This window comes from Rhinopithecus roxellana, chromosome 6 (assembly GCF_007565055.1).
Source record: "Rhinopithecus roxellana isolate Shanxi Qingling chromosome 6, ASM756505v1, whole genome shotgun sequence".
NCBI classification, from domain to species: domain Eukaryota; kingdom Metazoa; phylum Chordata; class Mammalia; order Primates; family Cercopithecidae; genus Rhinopithecus; species Rhinopithecus roxellana.
In genome coordinates this window covers 149,365,816-149,383,853 of record NC_044554.1, presented here as the reverse complement: position 1 = coordinate 149,383,853, position 18,038 = coordinate 149,365,816, and the positions used below count along the sequence as shown (strand labels likewise).

Sequence of the window (18,038 nt, the reverse complement as noted above, 5' to 3'; positions counted from 1 at the left end):
AGGCCTGGTGGTGACAAAATCTCTAAGCATTTGCTTATCTGTAAAGGATTTTATTTCTCCTTCACTTATGAAACTTAGTTTGGCTGGATATGAAATTCTGGGTTTAAAATTCTTTTCTTTAAGAACGTTGAATATTGGCCCCCACTCTCTTCTGGCTTGTAGAGTTTCTGCCGAGAGATCTGCTGTTAGTCTGATGGGCTTCCCTTTGTGGGTAACCCGACCTTTCTCTCTGGCTGCCCTTAAGATTTTTTCCTTCATTTCAACTTTGGTGAATCTGGCAATTATGTGTCTTGGAGTTGCTCTTCTGGAGGAGTATCTTTGTGGCGTTCTCTGTATTTCCTGAATTTGAATGTTGGCCTGCCCTACTAGGTTGGGGAAGTTCTCCTGGATGATTTCCTGAAGAGTGTTTTCCAACTTGGTTCCATTTTCCCCCTCACTTTCAGGCACCCCAATCAGACGTAGATTTGGTCTTTTTACGTAATCCCATACTTCTTGCAGGCTTTGCTCATTTCTTTTTCTTCTTTTTTCTTTTGGTTTCTCTTCTCGCTTCATTTCATTCATTTGATCTTCAATCGCTGATACTCTTTCTTCCAGTTGATCGAGTCGGTTACTGAAGCTTGTGCATTTGTCACATATTTCTCGTGTCATGGTTTTCATCTCTGTCATTTCGTTTATGATCTTCTCTGCATTAATTAGTCTAGCTGTCAATTCTTCCACTCTTTTTTCAAGATTTTTAGTTTCTTTGCGCTGGGTACGTAATTCCTCCTTTAGCTCTGATAAGTTTGATGGACTGAAGCCTTCTTCTCTCCTCTCGTCCAAGTCATTCTCTGACCAGCTTTGATCCGTTGCTGGCGATGGGCTGCGCTCCTTTGCAGGGGGAGATGCGCTCTTATTTTTTGAATTTCCAGCTTTTCTGCCCTGCTTCTTCCCCATCTTTGTGGTTTTATCTGTCTCTGGTCTTTGATGGTGGTGACGTACTGATGGGGTTTTGGTATAGGTGTCCTTCCTGTTTGATAGTTTTCCTTCTGACAGTTAGAAGGACTGTCTGTTGGTCTGTTGGAGATTGCTTGAGGTCCACTCCAGATCCTGTTTGCCTGGGTATCAGCAGCAGAGTTTGCCGAAGATAGAATATTGCTGAACAGCGAGTGTACCTGTCTGATTCTTCCTTTGGAAGTTTCCTCTCAGGGGTACTCCACCCTGTGAGGTGTGGGGTGTCAGACTGCCCCTAGTGGGGGATTTCTCCCAGCTAGGCTACTCAGGGGTCAGGGACACACCTGAGCAGGCAGTCTGTCCGTTCTCAGATCTCAACCTCCGCGTTGGGAGATCCACGGCTCTCCCCAAAGCTGTCAGACAGAGTCGTTCGCGTCTGCACCGGCTCCCGCTACTTCCCCTGTTGGTCTTCAGCTGTGCGCTGTCCCCAGAGGTCCAAAATCGCTTCTTAAAGGTGTACGGCAGTGATGGCCTGGAAGAAACAGGCTTTCTGGCTTCCCAAAGTTTGATTTTAAATCTCAGGAGCTGATGCCTGGAGGTCTTGGAGCAATGCTCTTCTGAGTGAGGATGAACGTTCTGTGCATCCCCAGTTCCGGTGGGAGGGATTGAGGCAGAGCCCAGTCTCAGGGGGTTTAACTGGCCCTGCCTAGCAGGTGTGGATTGGAACTGGGAGGCCAGTTTATTGGGGCCTGGAGCAGAGGTGTTGGGGCTTTGACAGTGAGGCCACTGGACTTAGGAACCTTGCGGAGGAGCCTCTTGGGCAGCCTGAGCCAGCATGGAGAGGGTAGACGGCCTGGGTGAAGAGCCCTGGGGGCAGCCTTGCGATGGGTTGGTGGATGGGTTGGCAGTGAATGTGGGGGTGGGTGTGCGGGGGGAGGGGACGTGCAGCGGGAGAGTGGGAGGGGCAGACAGCATTGCCAATATTCCCACACATAAGTAGAAAAGACAAAAGCTGGGATGTCGAAGACACAACCTGGGGGCCAGAGTAACAATAGCAGGACAGGGCACACAGAGGGACCTGCCCCAGGTCCCTTCAGCAGAAGGGACAGGAAAAGGGGGAGTCTCTAAACCTAAAAGCAGCTAGATCTTTTTTTTTTTTTTTTTTTTTTTTTAAGAGACTGACTCTCACTCTGTAGCCCAAGCTGGAGTGCAGTGGCACAGTGGCGTGATCTCAGGTCACTGCAACCTCTGCCTCTAGGCCCAAGCGATGCTTGTGCCTCAGCCTCTCCAGTAGCTGGGACTACAGGTATGTGCCACCATGCTTGCTAATTTTTTGTATTTCAGTAGAGACGGGGGGGGGGTCTCACCATGTTGCCCAGGGTGGTCTCGAACTCCTGAACTCAGGCGATCCTTGTGCTGGGAATACAGGCATGAGCCACTGTGCCCAGCCAAAAGCAGCTAAGTTTTATGTTTCCTTTTTTTTAACGCTTGATTTTGAGTATGCATACTTTTTCTATTTTTATTTTTAATTGATACATAATTATTGTACATATTTATGGGGAATGTGTGATACTTTCATACATAAGTACAGTGTGTGATGATCAAATCAGGGTAATCAGGATGCCCATCACCTCAAGCATTTATTGTTTCTTTATGTTGGGAACATTTGAAAGCCTCTCTTAGCTATTTTGGAGTATACAATAAATTGTTTTAACTATAGTCACCTTGCTGTGCTATTGAACACTAGAACTTAAGTTTTAATTCACTTGAATTGGCAAGTTTAAGTGATTGACAGCATCAAACGCTGTCAAGAACTAAATTAAATTCAATCATTGAAAAGAAGAAAATGACAATTTTGTGCACCTGAAGACCCAGTCTGTGGCTTGTCATCCCCTTTATGCATGGTTTCTAAAAATATAAAAAAATTAGCCAGGCGTAGTGGCAGGCACATGTAGTCCCAGCTACTCGGGAGGCTGAGGGAGGAGCCTCAGCCTACATATCTCCAACCTATAATATCTAATACATTAGTATGATTGCAACTTGGTAAGAAAAAAGCAAGCATGCACGAAGACCCGAAAGAGATGAAGGGAAAAGGTTAGCAATGATTCTCTTTCACGGTGGAACTATGGGTATTCTCCATCTTGTATTTTCCTTTATTTTCTAATTTTTCCAAGTTAATTGGTATTAATGTATTAATTTTTTTTTTATACAAGGTCTCACTCTGTTGCCCAAGCCGGAGTGCAATGGTTCAATTGACCTCCTGGGCTCAAGTGATCCTCCCACCTCCCTCCTGTGGTCCTGAGTACAGCTGGGACTATAGGCATGTGCCACCATGCCTGGGTAATATTTGTATTTCTTGTAGAGATGAGGTCTTTCCATGTTGCCCAGGTTGGTCTTAATCTCCTGAGCACAAGTGATCTGCCTTCCTTGGCCTCCTGAAGTGCCAGGACTACAGGTGTGAGCCACTGTGCCCAGCCATAATTTATTTTTAAAACAAAAGTAACACCTGTGCACAGCAGAAAATTCCAATTTCAAAAGCTGAAGGTACAAAAGAACTAAAAATGCAAAAGTCCTCTCTCCCTAAAGGTATCCATTGTCAATAATTTCTTGTGATTCCTTCTAGGAATAAATGTGTATGTGCGTTTCCTGAATGAAGCATGTATTACTTTTTAAGTGGAAGAAAAAAACACCATTCATTTAAAAAAAAAATAAACAGAAACACAGAATCTGAAGGTTTTAGGCTATATTACCATCTAATAAAAGATGTTCCTTTTGGTAGTTAAGAAAATACTTCCTTAGTCTCAAGACTCTCATATGCTTTACATGAATTGGGGGTAAGAAGATGAGAACTAAAAAGTCATTCAAGAAAACTTTTCTGCAAAAAAAAAAAAGGAAGAAATGCATAATAAACAGCTCCTTTTAGAATTCACATGCAAAAGTGTAGATGGTAGGTTTTCATTTTCTTCTATTTTTTTAAAATTAATTGTGCTATCTTAAAGAAAAAAACAAATAAGCATACTGAGGGAAAAAAGCCATACTACAACATAGATTAGATAGTAGGGACATGGGGTGGAGAGGAGCGGAGGCCAGTGCCCCCAGGCAGGCATTCCAGAGGTGCTGGTCAAATTCCCAGGGCGCTGCAAGGAAGGTTCTGAAATGCAGCTGTGGCAATTAGGAAGGTGCACCGGGCTGGGACCAGTAAGAGAGTCATTAATCATGAAGATGAGGCTCTGACGGGTAAGGGAATAAGAAGAAGGTTTAGGATTGGCTGTGAGAGCTTGGAAGGCAGACTCTAAAGAGACGTTGCCTCACAATGCCTCCAGATTGGACTTGGGAAGAAAAGTGATTGATGCATCTCCTCTCCCCTGGCCTATTCTGCCTGCCCTCTGTGATGTGTTGTACACAACATAGGCTTAGACTGTGAATTATTTTTATGGTCATGTGTATTTGCTGGGCAGTAGGGTTTTGGAAAAAAATGAAACAAAACAAGAGTTGAAATTAAGAGAAAAATGGAAAGGAGTATTAAGGCAATTTGGCTAATACAGCCAAGCCAAGAGAAATCATTTGGGTTTTATGAGAATGCAGGGAAGTGGGATACCTATCCAGACCACTGCACGGAGGTACACAAAAGTCAGGAACTCAGATACAACGTACCATCTTGGACAACCCAAACGTTTCTATTGTGTTGAGGTAGAAAGTGAAATGAAACACTGACAGACAGCCTCCATTATGAAAAATGCTGCCTCACGTTTCAAGTACTTGCCATGCACTCAGTAGCTCTTTCGTGGAGGGAAAAGTAGTGTAAGATGCTCTCCCTCCCACATTAATGGAAACCAAGCACTTGAGTGCTATAAAAAATATTAATTCAAAGGAGTCTGATTGCATTTATTCTTATCATTAAACTCTTGCACAATAGACATATGATGACCATATATTAGAAAATTTGTAATATTTAAATGACACATGAAATGACTACTTATTAAATTATTAAAACAAAGAATAGTATAATACATACTCTCTTCCATAATATTTTGGTCTGTTTTCCACCTATATTAAAAAGAAAACAAAATTAATAATGCATTTGAATTCAAATCAGCGAGATAAAAATGCTACTCAAATAAACAGAACTAGGGTCCTGGTAGTAATTTTATTACAGATTATATCCTCCAAATCAGAGATCTATGAAGCTATGGAGTTATAATCAGCACATTCCAGTATCAGGTAGGAATGATCTAGAATCACCACATTTCTGCAATCATTAGGCTCACTTCCCACCCAAACCCAATCATCCAATAAGAGAATTTCCAACAAAAACAAAGCGATGCTTATTTTAATATTAAGGAATTTGTAAGGGTATTATAAGGCTTCATCCTGAATGATAAAACAACTACTTCTGTCATGAATAAAACATAAGCATTTATTTTACTCTGTGCCTAATTGTTTTTATTATGGATTTATAATTAAAACAAGGAGTCTACCTGGATTAAAAAATAAAGCAGACTTAACTTGATCACGTTCCAAATAAAGTCAATATTCTAACATTCTTATTTTTTCAACATGTGGCTAATGAGCTGAAATTCATTTGACACCAGAGGTGCAGGCTACAGAGAACAAGATTTATGACTTGACTAAAACACAAACATTCCAGAAAGATCTTTCAATCACAGCTTTAGCCTTGAGGTTATCACATTCGATTTTTCTCACATACATGATCATCTGCTTTCATAAGAGCTTTGTGTTCACATGTTTATGATGTTGGAGTTGGTGAGAAAGTGACATGATTTCTCATGCTTAGCCTTTGTTCTTCTCCCCTAACTCCAGGGACACTCAAAACATAGTAGAGCCACATTAAGTTATGGGTTTTTATGAATGGTTATATGTATGACAGCAAGTTTATGTTTATTCACTGTTGTAGGATATGAGCTTGGCAGCTGTTTTATTCACAGTCATTTCTTCCTAGAGTCAAATGAACAGTTTTCACAGCAGGGCTCAGGGACAGGCACAGTAGCAGGATTTCATGATATGGGGCAGTTTCCTGGCCTAGCTCCATCCTCCAAAGGATGCAAATCTGAATAGATAGCAGGACACTAGGAGCTCAGGGAAAAGGCTCAGAAAGGCGGACTGGGGCTTTGGGGACCACACTCACAATGCTGCCTAGGATAAGCCTCGCTGGTACAAAACTTACCATCTAGACATTTCTAAATATGTGTTCACTCTTCTGTGCATTTTATACCTGAAAATTACTCAACCAAGCAGGACATCCATAACTTACTCTTCAAGGTTCAAAGCCCGCTCGGTGTAATTTGTGAAGGAAGATTTAAATAATATCATTAATAGGAGCAATATATCCAGGTATAAAAAGGCACCTGGTTATCTGATATCCTTTCTATAAATTATGTGTGCCATTATTCTATAGGCTGGTAAGCTTTTTAATGAGAATTGAATATGTTGTCATTTACATCATTCTTTTGGCTTTCAAAGTTCTTTTTTAGTTTTATAATATTATAGATATGTGACTGTAAAACCAACATGACAGAGAATAAATTTAGGACTAGAAAAGCTAATGAAAGTCAATGATATATAATGGCAGAAATCTCCATTCTTTGAGAGGTGATATTCCAAAATTTGAAGTGATTCTCCATATATGAGGACAAATTTTAAATTTCCATCTTTTTGGCTGAACCGTAGCACAAGTCTGCAAAATCTGGGTATAGCTCTCAACCCTATTCCCTTCCTGTATTTTATTTCCCTAAAAGAGAAGGAGTTACTTACTTCCCAGATGAGCCACATGGTAATACTACTAACTCTTGGCATGCAGGCAAACAGTTAATAAAAGCTGAATTTAATTATTCTTAACAAGACAACAAATTCCTTTCAGTTCACAACCAATCATAAAAATATATAGCACCCCTATGTTCTGGGCTCTATGCTCAGGCTAGCCATTGTACATGAAATAATGACCTTGCAGGTGCAGAGAGGAACGGCATGAGGTACTCAGGGGTGTTCTGCACTTGCAGCAGAGGGAAATGCTTAAGGAGAAATCTAACATAGACCCCCAAAGAGGGAAAATGATATTTAGGGTGCCTTGAAAGATGCCAAATAAGATTCTGCTCAGAAGAGAGTTTGATCCAACTGAGAGACAAATCTTCTGAAAATGAAAACCACTAGAAAATAAAAGAAGAGCCCTGAATTGTGTGGGACAGGCATGGAAGAGGGCCATGGAATAGGTCCCAAATATTGCATGAGATACATACTAACACATGATTCCTTGCATATCTGAAATTTAAATTTAACTAGGCATCCTAGTGCCTCCTTCCGTCTCTCCCTTCCTCCCTTCTCCCCTCCCTTCCCCACCCTTCCCTTCCCCTCTCCTCCCCTCCCCACTCACTTTCCCTCCCCTTCCCTTCCTCCCTCCCTCCCTCTCTCCTTCTCTCCCTACTCTCTCTCTCTTTCTTTCTTTCCTAAATCTAGCAACCCTATGTAGGGGACAGGAAAGACAGACTAAGAGAGAGTAAAGATAGAGGATGTGGTTGGCCATCTGATCACTGCTTCTACTGGTTGGGGGCCATTTTGACAGCAATCCAGTCTCTCCTTCCTTTTTTGTCCCTGAAACTCTTTTTTTTAATTTTAATTTTTATTTTTATTTTGAGATGGAGTCTCGCTCTGTCGCCCAGGCTGGAGTGCAGTGGCCGGGTCTCAGCTCACTGCAGGCTCCACCTCCCGGGTTTATGCCATTCTCCTGCCTCAGCCTCCCAAGCAGCTGGGACTATAGGCACCCGCCACCTCGCCTGGCTAGTTTTTTGTATTTTTTAGTAGAGACGGGGTTTCACCATGTTAGCCAGGATGGTCTCGATCTCCTGACCTCGTGATCCACCCATCTCGGCCTCCCAAAGTGCTGGGATTACAGGCTTGAGCCACCACGCCCGGCCTGTCCCTGAAACTCTTAAAGAAAATATATGTGTCCTTGTTAATGTCAAAGAGAAAGAGAGGTTGGGATCAAAAAAACAAAATCCTCTTCTTTTTATAAACTTTTTACTCACAGGAGTCTAAACAGTCTCTATTTCTATACTTCACTAAGCTTTAAACCAGTCAAGAGCTTAATGTTTAAGTTAAATGATGCTATACAAATCATACAATGTCCACATTTCTTCAAGGTGGATAATACTGGATCCTCAGATCCAGACAGAACAGGTGGTTGGGGGCTAAGGCTTCCAGAGACAAAGCTCTGCCAAGAGACTAGGAACCTCTGTGCTGTGCCCCCAGCAGTGCCTTAGAGAAGCCTGACTCACTCCCTGGCAAGGCTCCGTGTCAGCCATCAATGGAAACCAGGACCCACCTGTGAAACTGAATTTAATAAAAGAAACTGTAGCTCTCAATTTCTGTTTCCAATTGTATGACATTCTCTTCAGTACGTGTGAAGGCAACAGGATAGTTGATAAATAAAAAGTAAGGCAACTTAGAAGTTCGTGCATTCTCATTGAAAACTATGTTTGTTCAAATCAGATAACTTAATCAAAAAATTTAGGTGGTCACATGGATTCAGAAAGGAATGGAAAATGCAATATATCCTGACATGAATGAAAGTTGGTTCTGGAGCTTCCCTGCCACTGTGACTATCCTAGGACAGCAGCTGCAGCTGGTCAATCCATCACCTGGTCAACCTGGCCTTTGTGACTATGACTGACAGCTGTCAGATCTGCCATGTCCGCTCTTGGGATTTAGCGCTCGGAGTCCAAGACGTGAAAGCAGCTCATTCTTTTTAAGAGAAAGAAAATACGTGGTCATGTTAGATGGATTACTAGATCCTCTAATCCTTAGATGATCCAGCCGGCTCAAAAAGGAACACCTCTCTTTACAGAAGCAGAGCACCAAGTAGGAGGTCATTGAGAAAACACATGAAATGGGTCCTTCACAAGGCACAGAGGGTTTCAGTGTATATGGTGTGACCATGCAGAATGGTGGCTGATTCTTTTTAAAAATAAAACTGAACATTTTATCCTAAATAAGCATCAACTACAAGAGAATAGCCCCCCAAGGTAGGCACAATACATGCCACTTATATCCCTGTTGACCAGAACATTTTTGGAATTTCTCTTTTGGAACTACCTTAATATATACCACCCTTTCTTGTGAATATCCTTAAAGGTACACTTCTTGAAGTGTGGGCTGGTCATTCAAAACAGAAACTTCAAGATGCTTGTTGAAGACTGCAGACAGCATCCCCATCTCGGACCAGCTGAGCCAAAATTACAGAGGGTAGGGATATGACGTGTAATTTAATCAAGCCCCCTAGATGATTTTAAAGCACATACTAAAGTCAGAATCACTATATGTAGAAATATACATAAGTTTGTTTTTTTTGAGAATGGATTTGAAAGTGCTTGTTATTTCAGCAAACAGGTATATGTTATTTGGAGCCAAGACCAGTAAGTAAATGGGGTGAGTGACCAAACTAGGAAAAACATTTGGACAAAAACGAGGCATGATCATAAGATAATAGGATTTTCACTGTGACTTGCTCTGAAGGAATTTTAGAAGAGACATTCTCAACCCGCTCTGAGCAATGGGAACTTGGCAGAAATCGAAGCAGAGTTTCCCAAGATGACTGATGGGAAGAGACCATGCCCATGTAACAGATGTGTTAAAATAACATCTATGTTCAGACTTTATAGTTATATCTCAAGTATAATTAAATTGTTAGCACTGTGACTACTGGAGATGGGTTCCGTCCTGTCTAGTCCTGTCCCTACTATCCACAGTCCACACACCGTGTTCCCATATATGTGAGGCTATACGAATGTTATGTTTTCAGCCCAACAGCCTCATCGCCCTATGTTCATCTTCTGCACTCATCAAACCAGATGACTTGCAGTTCCGTAAGTGTATGCCTTCTAATGTGTCCATCATTTTTACGTGGTCTTGTTTTAAGATCCTGAATTCTCTTTCAAACGAGGCAGATCATATGTGGGTTAAGAAGGTAGGCTCTGGACCCAAACTGCCTAGGTTTGAGGCCAGATCTGTGGGAATTTAAGCAAGTTATCTATTTCTATACTCCTCAGTTTTCTTATCTTTAAAATGAAAATGATAATAAAAAGTACCTACCTCATGGGGTTGTTGTAAGAGCTAAAGGAATAAATATGTGTAATATGTTTGCAACAGTGCCAGGCACAGACAGCCAGTCACTTGCTATGAGCTATCACTGGGATCCAGAGAAGGTCTCCTCTGTACAGAAGAAAGGGTTAAGCCCATCCTTTGCCGTGTTCTTAGAGCTCCTTTTACATATCTTCAATAGAAAACTTATCTCACCATGTTTTAAATATTTATTTGCCATTTTTTTCTAACTGTTCTGTGGAGCAGCAATTTTGTCTTCATCATTCACGTATTTCCAGGATTTCTCCCAATGTCTGTCACAGAGTAAATGCAGATACCCCTCGTTATCTCAGTCTAGCCCATTCCTAAAAAACGTGTAGGGCAGCAGAGCTTCAAACAGCAAGAGCCTATATTCCGTTACTTTACATAGAAAAAAAAATCATTTTTACAGAATGTAAAAATATCCATTTTCCAAATATTACTAAAACGCCCCTAAATAATTACTTGACAATCTAATAACAATCTTTTCACAATATAAAACATTTAAAAACCAATTACCTAATTGTTTAACACTTAATGCACTAATGAGCAGGTATATTTGTGTGCAGTCTACAGCTGAATAAACAGGAATTTCATTATCCTTCTACACTGAGCATTATTATAATAAAAATAAATAATGCAGTGATATTACCAAAGATTTGAGAGTTACTATCTAACTGGACCTGAGTTGGTAGTGCTCCTAGGCTCCTGGCCTGAACAAATACTGAAGGGCTAAACCCTCAGGGAAAAGGTAGGGAAATTACAGATATAATGTGCTCTATGTTTAAACACGCAGCTGCTCAGGAGAACACAGATATGAGAGAAGCCCACCCTTCGTCTTTCAGCACCCTGCTACTCAGAGTGTGATCATGGGGCCGGCAGTATTGGCATCATCTTGGAATTTGCTAGAAATGTGGGATCTGCAATTCTAAGGGGATTCATAGAAACATTAAAGTTTGAGAAGCTGCCACACATGAGAGAACGTGTCATAGCTGGTTTCTAATTGGGAACGGCTTTTAGCAAGTCCTGATAGCAAATATTCAAATAGTGAGTATTCGGAAAACAAGAGTGGCTGTGCTCATTACATGTTTGCAGAATGAGATACAGAATATGCCTGTGGACCCTTGCTCATCAATCCAGTTACTGTGGGACTCTGAGTAGGTTATTACACTCCTTTGCATCTCATTTTTCTCAATTTTCAGTAAAACTGGAGTTATACAAATTGGCTATTTTAATAAGGTTGTTTCACAGATTAGACAAGATACCACATGTGAGACTTGGATCATCGTGACAATAGCTTCTCATTTATTGAGTAGCTACTCTGTGCCAGGCACAGTCCTGAGGGTTTCTTTCCTATTGCTTCATTTAAGTCTCTAAACAATGCTCCAAGGTAAGTGAGTGCTATTATTTTAAAGAGAACCACTAAATAGCTTAAGGTCTCAGAGCTAGTAAGCGGCTGAGTCTAGTCTGGGACCACCCCTAAGTACTGTGCTTCACTCCTTCTCCAGTAGATACTAATCAGTGCTAATGCCTTTGTTGGCTCTCAAAATTCTACAGTTTGACTAACTATTAGATTATCTGAATGGCCTTCAGTTTTCTTTGCTAGGACTCAACACCTTAACATCTCTTTTGAATGAACTGCATCCCATCAACGAACTGGCAAATGTGAACTTTGGAAAAATTTGCCTAGGATGGAGTGACATTTGGGGTCTCTCAAATATTTCCCCGTGATTTGGAACCACATGTATTCCCAAACTACCTGGTTTATTTCCCAATGTATTTTTCAATTTTAAGGAAGACTCCTCAGCATTCTGCAAAGCTTCAAAGAACAGTAGGGTGACAGCTGCACAGTGAGAGACAGGAAGCATAATCCTTAAATGAGTTTGCTTTATAGTCAGATTATCATTGCCTAGATAAACACAAGTTCCTTTATGTTCAACACAAAGACATTTACAGAATATTGTGAGTCCTCTGTAAACAAGGTTTCCAATTATTGAAAGAACAAAGCTTTTATAATCCCTCCGCAGCTGGTATATGTTAAGTTTTTACTTAATAGAAATAATTTAAAAACCTGATTTAGCAACCTCCTACACAGGGCAGCTAGATTGCTGGATTTTCTGATAGATAGATCAAGTAGGGGAGAAAAGGCTTTTGATGGGGGGATTTGTGCTGGTGATACTGCGCAATTTCATCCACAAAAAATAAATACAGATAATTCCTTTTTAATTAGAAACCAAGGATCCTCCATTGAAAAGGAGAGAAAGAAAATTCAAGTACTGAAATTTACACTCTTGTAGTCAAAGTGTAGAGCATAGAATGAAAATTGAGCAGACTCTAAAATCTCCCACTTCTTTCCATTTAGAATCTAAGGCCTAATTTTTTCCTCATGGCATTTCTTTAACACTTCTTGAAATCTAATAGGGCACTGACAAGGTAAATTCCTTCAGGTCTTGAATAGAATGTATTATAAAAGTCCACTGGTCAGTCTTTCTGTAATAAATCTCCTTAAAAGGTAACCAATTGCTTTGCTAAGTTTTGCACATACACACAAGTTGGATACTTCAGCAACCTGATCGAAACATTCTGTGAACTTACAGATGCACATAAGTAGATCAGCTTAGGGGTGCTCAAGACCAAAGCAGTTTCCAATCATTTGGTTTATTTTCTGGCTTCACTTCTGCTCCCCCAAATTTTCCAGAAATTATGATTATCAGTGATAATATTAGAGCAAACAAACATAAAATATTTTCTTTAGACCAGTGGTTCTCAACTAGGAGGGGAGGTGATTCTGCTCCTCAAGGGACATTTGTCAAAGTCTGGGGAAATCTCGTCACATTATTCTCTGCTCAGAATTCCCCGCTGGCTCCCCAATGCCACGTGGTCAAACCTACACAACTCAGCGGGACCTTCCCAGATCACTCTACTTAAAAGTGGGACCTCCTGTCCTTGGCATACCCCGTCCCTCTTCTTTGGCTTATTTTTTGCCTCATGACAGTTTTGACTGTCAGGAGTGGGGGGAGGGTATTCCTGGCCTCTAGCAGGCAGAATCCAGGGATGTTAATAAACATCACACAGTGCATGTGACAACCCCCTACAATAAACAATTATCCCTCTAAAATGTCAATAGTGCCAAGGTCAAGAAACCCTGCTTTAGACTGGAAGAACTTTGAACTGTTAAGTATTCCCAAGGAAGAATATTAGAAACTTTTTTTTAACCAAAAATGCAAATAAGCAACAAAAACTTTAAATACATTAAGTAAAATGGAGTAAAAGGAAGGCAGCAGGAAATATTTGCTTTCTATAATGCTGATAATACATAAAGCTAGCTTTTAAGAAAAGACAGTACCTCCAATTACTCAAGGAAATATATCAGATGAATACAAAATGGAACAGACTAAAATGTCAGTAAGATTAAAAAGGGAACCTCCTCCCTCTCTGGAAAAATTTTAAACAATGTTAAACTACAAAAAACACTAAAGAAATTTCTTTCTTGGGAGTGATCAGCCATGCTATGCATACATGTGAATTAACATTTGAATTCCTTACAGCTATGGGACTCCACACCTCACAGTATGTAGCTTTGAAATTTTGCCCTGATTGCTGGGTTGGAAACAAGACTTCTGCCACTCACAGCTTTCCCAGGTCCCAGAAGCTATCTCAGGAAGGAGTGGCTAAAGCACTGTCTAATGGCTGTCCAGGATGGGGCTCAGAGAAGTCCTGTTTTCTCAGGGTTCATTACATAAACACTATAAACAATATGTATTACAATCATAACAGAGGAAGGTAAATTGCCAACATTATTTATATTTAGATTTTAAAAGTGATGGGGGCAACTACACCCAGACACACTCATACAAATACCCATGCCTCATGCATTGAGCCTTTTTGCTACTGGTTCTGATCTTCTCCCAGTTCAGTCCTATTGACCTTGACCCAGAACTCCACTAAGGGCAGGGCCAGGAGGAGCAGAGGAGGAGCCAACATTTAACAATGCCTTCAGTGTGGATGTTTCAGGTCTCCCAACAAGCAAGCCACATGGAGATTGTAATTCCCATCTTGCAGATGGGAAAAAGAAGGCCTGTATGGTTAACATTACTTGAAGATCATGCAGAGGCATGGAGATGAGATCCAAACCACATCTAATTGACTCCAAAGCCTATAATCTTCTCCTACACCAAAAGGAAGGGAAATTGCCCAAGGATAACAGATATAATGTATTATAGAGAACATTGACTGTGCTGTTACAGATGGGTTGATATGAAAATTGTGGAAACTCTAAAACATGGCCATTCTGGAGACCTGGGTAGACTGATCGGTACTCACCGTACCTAATGGCTTACCCTTCTTTACTCTTCACCCCAATGAATGCTACCACCCAGGGTATCATCCACTCAATGCCCAAGCTATACATCATCATCTCTGACTCCTCCCTCTTCTCAACCCCACTTGCAATCTGCCACAAAGTCTTCTTCATTGTATGCAGTTCCTTAATTGCTTTTAAAATGGTCCCTTTCTCTCCATGTCCACTGGGCTATCCACTCAGCTAGACCATGAAAGTAGTCTTTTTACTGGTCTCCCTATATCCTTTTATCACCTTCCAATCTATCTTTCACACTTAAGTCAGAAAATGCAAGTCTTGTCACATTGCTCTCAGCTTAGAATTCTTCACTGGTTCTCCACTGCTGTATGGTCAAACCTACACAACTCAGTGGGACCTTCCCAGACCACCCTACTTAAAAATGGTAACTCCTCTCCTTGGCATACCCCATCCTTCTTTTCTGGATTATTTTTTCCCCATGACATTTATCATCATCTGATATACTATATATTTTACTTGTGTGTTATGACAATCAATTTTATGTGTCAACTTGTGGGGGCCATGGGATTCCCAGGTATCTGATACACATTATTTCTGGTTGTGTCTGGGAGGGTGTTTCTCAAAGAGATTAGCCTTTGATTCAGTGACTGAGTAGAGCAGATGGCCCTCCCTAGTGTGGGTCAGTACTATCCTGTCCATTGAGGGCCTGAATAAAACAAAGAGGCAGAGGAAGGTTGTATTCATGCTCCCTTTTCCTGATTGCTAGGGCAGGAACACTGATCTTCTCCTGCCCTTGGTATTCTTGGTTCTTAGACCTTCAGACCCAGACTGGAATCAACACCATCAGTTCGAGAGCTCTCAGGCCTTCCAACTACACCACCTGCAACACACACACACACACACACACACACACACACACACACACACACACACAGGTTTTATTTCTCTGAAGAACTCTGATGAATATATATATTTTTTACCAATATCTTCCATTCAAATGGAAACTATACAAGGGCAAAGATTACTGTGCTTTGCTTACTGCTATATCTCTAGAGTCTAAAACAATCCTGGCCCTTCCCAAGTACTCAATAAGTATTTATTGGATGAACACATGAATGGCATCTAGGATCTTCCCTGGATGGTCCTTGCTTGTGTGTGCAGAATATGTTCTTACTGACACACATGCTCTTGCCCCACGACATCCTCACCCCTCAGTTCTTCATGTTCCTCATACATAGCTTCTGCAGTTTCTGAAGCACACCCTCAGCTGCTTATACTTCTAGGCTATTCTTTGGTGGGGTTATGTCCTCTGCCTGGAATTCTAATATTTGTTCTTCAGTCCCTCTATGCCTTAGCCTGGCAAAATCTCACTGATTTTAAAAGTAAGAGCTGAAATGCTGCCATCTTGGGGAAGTCTCCTGCCTCTGAACTTTATAAAAGGTCTGAGTTAGGGCCATGGCAACCTTACTGGAATTGGGATTGTTGGCTTTTATGAGCTCTCGGTGTGAGCTCCTTGAGGGAAGGGCTCCTGTTTCTTCACCTCTGTTGTCCCAGCATATTGCTCACAGTGTTCACAGAGCTCAACCTCATGGCATAACACAATGAGTGAAAGGCAGGTTTGCTTGATGCTCCCAGATCCCTTTCTGGGGCTCACTGAAATTTCAAAAGGGGTCTCCATGGAAAGACTGGTATTGGTGGTAGCTCGCACCTTGATGCTTTATGCTTCCAAGCTACAGGACAAATCTTGTTCCCCTGTCTGCTTTCTGAATCTCCAGAGTGAAGACTGAAGACCATAGGCAACAACTGTGATTTTGAGCCAGTGATTCTGCTAATCCAAGTCCCTCACATTCTTTAGAGGGTGGACATGTGAAACAACATAAACCACCCAGATGCTCTGCCCCTGGAATTTGCGACTTGAGTAGAAACCATTAAACGAAGCTGTTAGAGTTGATTCGTATGCGTGGCAGAGCCTAATGACAACAATAACAACAATAATCATTAATAGTCATTGAGAACTTATGTACCAGGCATTGTTCTAAGCACTTTCTTCACATATATCAACCCAGTCAATCCACATGATTACCCAAGAGGTAAGATCAGTTACACCCATTTCCAGAAGACTAACTGAGGCACAGAGAAGCAGGGTGCAAAGGGGCAGATTGGATTACCCTGGAACTCTGACACTAACCATCACCTTTTACTGCCCAAGGTGTATCAGTTTTGCTTCAAATCCTTTCTCAAGCCCTCTGACCAGCTTTTCTTTCCATCCAGGGAATTTCCTCGTATCCTTCTAACCACAATTGGTCCACCCTCCTAGGCCCTGCTTTTTATTGCTAAGTTTAGTGAGAATGGACTTTTATTGCTTACAACAGAAATCTAAGTGATATTTCCATTAAATCAAAATCTCCAGGGCTGGAGCCAGGGTGTCTGTAAGGTTTGCCAGGCTCCACAGGTGATTCTGACTCACACCCAGGACTGAGAACTATGACTTTGGGCAGCAGTTCCAAAACCCTGAGAGAATAAACATTATCCTAGAAGCTTAGGACACCTTCCCAGTACCTTTCCATGGATTTTGATCCATTCTCACAGTAGGCTTCCAGGAACACCCAAAAGCCCAGCCATGAGTGGCACTCCTATATCCAGCCCTTCTTCCTAGCAGCCCACTTTCACCCACTCTTCTTTGCTACATCTTCCTTGGCACCATGATTCCTTGGCTCCATATGTTGGCTCCCAAAATCTGCCTTAGGCCCTCCTTGTTTGGACAACCCAATTAGGCACACTTTTCTGGCACTAGCCTGGCACTCGGTTGGCTAGTTTTTTGTACTCATCTTTGGCATCATGGAGCCACAGGTCCAGGTGAAATGAATGTTTTCTTCCATCAAGCCAGATCCCCAGGAGGCCATATTGGCTGGGCTGGCTGGCTGGCCTCCCAACTAGGGCCAGAGAATCAAACCTGATGGGCTGACTTGTCCATACTTCTGATCGACCAGATAGGGATTTTGCTTTAAAATAAAAAATACTGTAGAGGAGATTCAAAATCCAGGATTTAATCATGAAGAGAAATTTTATCTTCACATGTAATCTCATGTTCCTCCAGCTTCCAATTATGCATCTTCCTTTCTTTTGGACTTCAGTGCAAATGAGAATCTGAGAATATTCTCTACAGAGTAAGGCTTCCATTATTAAAAGCCATCTCTGTGCTACTAGATTGCCTATTCTTCCTCAAACTAAATAATTCTTGTTCCTTTGACCTTTTCTAATAGGTCCCATTTTCCAATCCTTAATTCATCTTCATTATTCTCCTCCAAACTCTCTTTAAATTCTCCACATACCTCCTAAGCCCAAAGAGCTTGAAGTACCCAATAGAATCGAATCAAATCAAGGGAAAACTAATGCTGCTGTTAAATTTCTAGAGGAAAAAAGATTGGGTGAGTACACTCATTTAATTCCTCACTCTTGTTAGTAAATTCCTTCCATCAAAGCTTAATGGTATTTGGGTTAAGTGGTACTATACGTACTTTGGAAAAGGCAAAGTGTCTATCATTCTTAGTCTTCTCCCAGAAGTTACTTTTTTCTCTCTCTCCTAGAAATGTAAGAGTATTAAGTGTTCAAAGTGATGGATAAAATTAATCTACCTAAAGAAAAACAAAGGAGAACAGAA

The 18,038-nt window shown here is 41.3% G+C and overlaps 1 protein-coding gene across 2 annotated transcripts in view; it reads right to left on the bottom strand.

Moving 5' to 3' along the window:
- CHN2 (chimerin 2) overlaps positions 1-18,038 on the bottom strand; it is a 328,566-nt gene that overhangs the window by 121,977 nt on the left and 188,551 nt on the right. For both annotated transcript variants that reach the window (XM_010371360.2, XM_030932394.1), the window contains exon 4: positions 4,946-4,977. In XM_010371360.2, the coding sequence (XP_010369662.1) occupies positions 4,946-4,977 (32 nt within the window). The remainder of the gene's footprint in view (positions 1-4,945; positions 4,978-18,038) is intronic.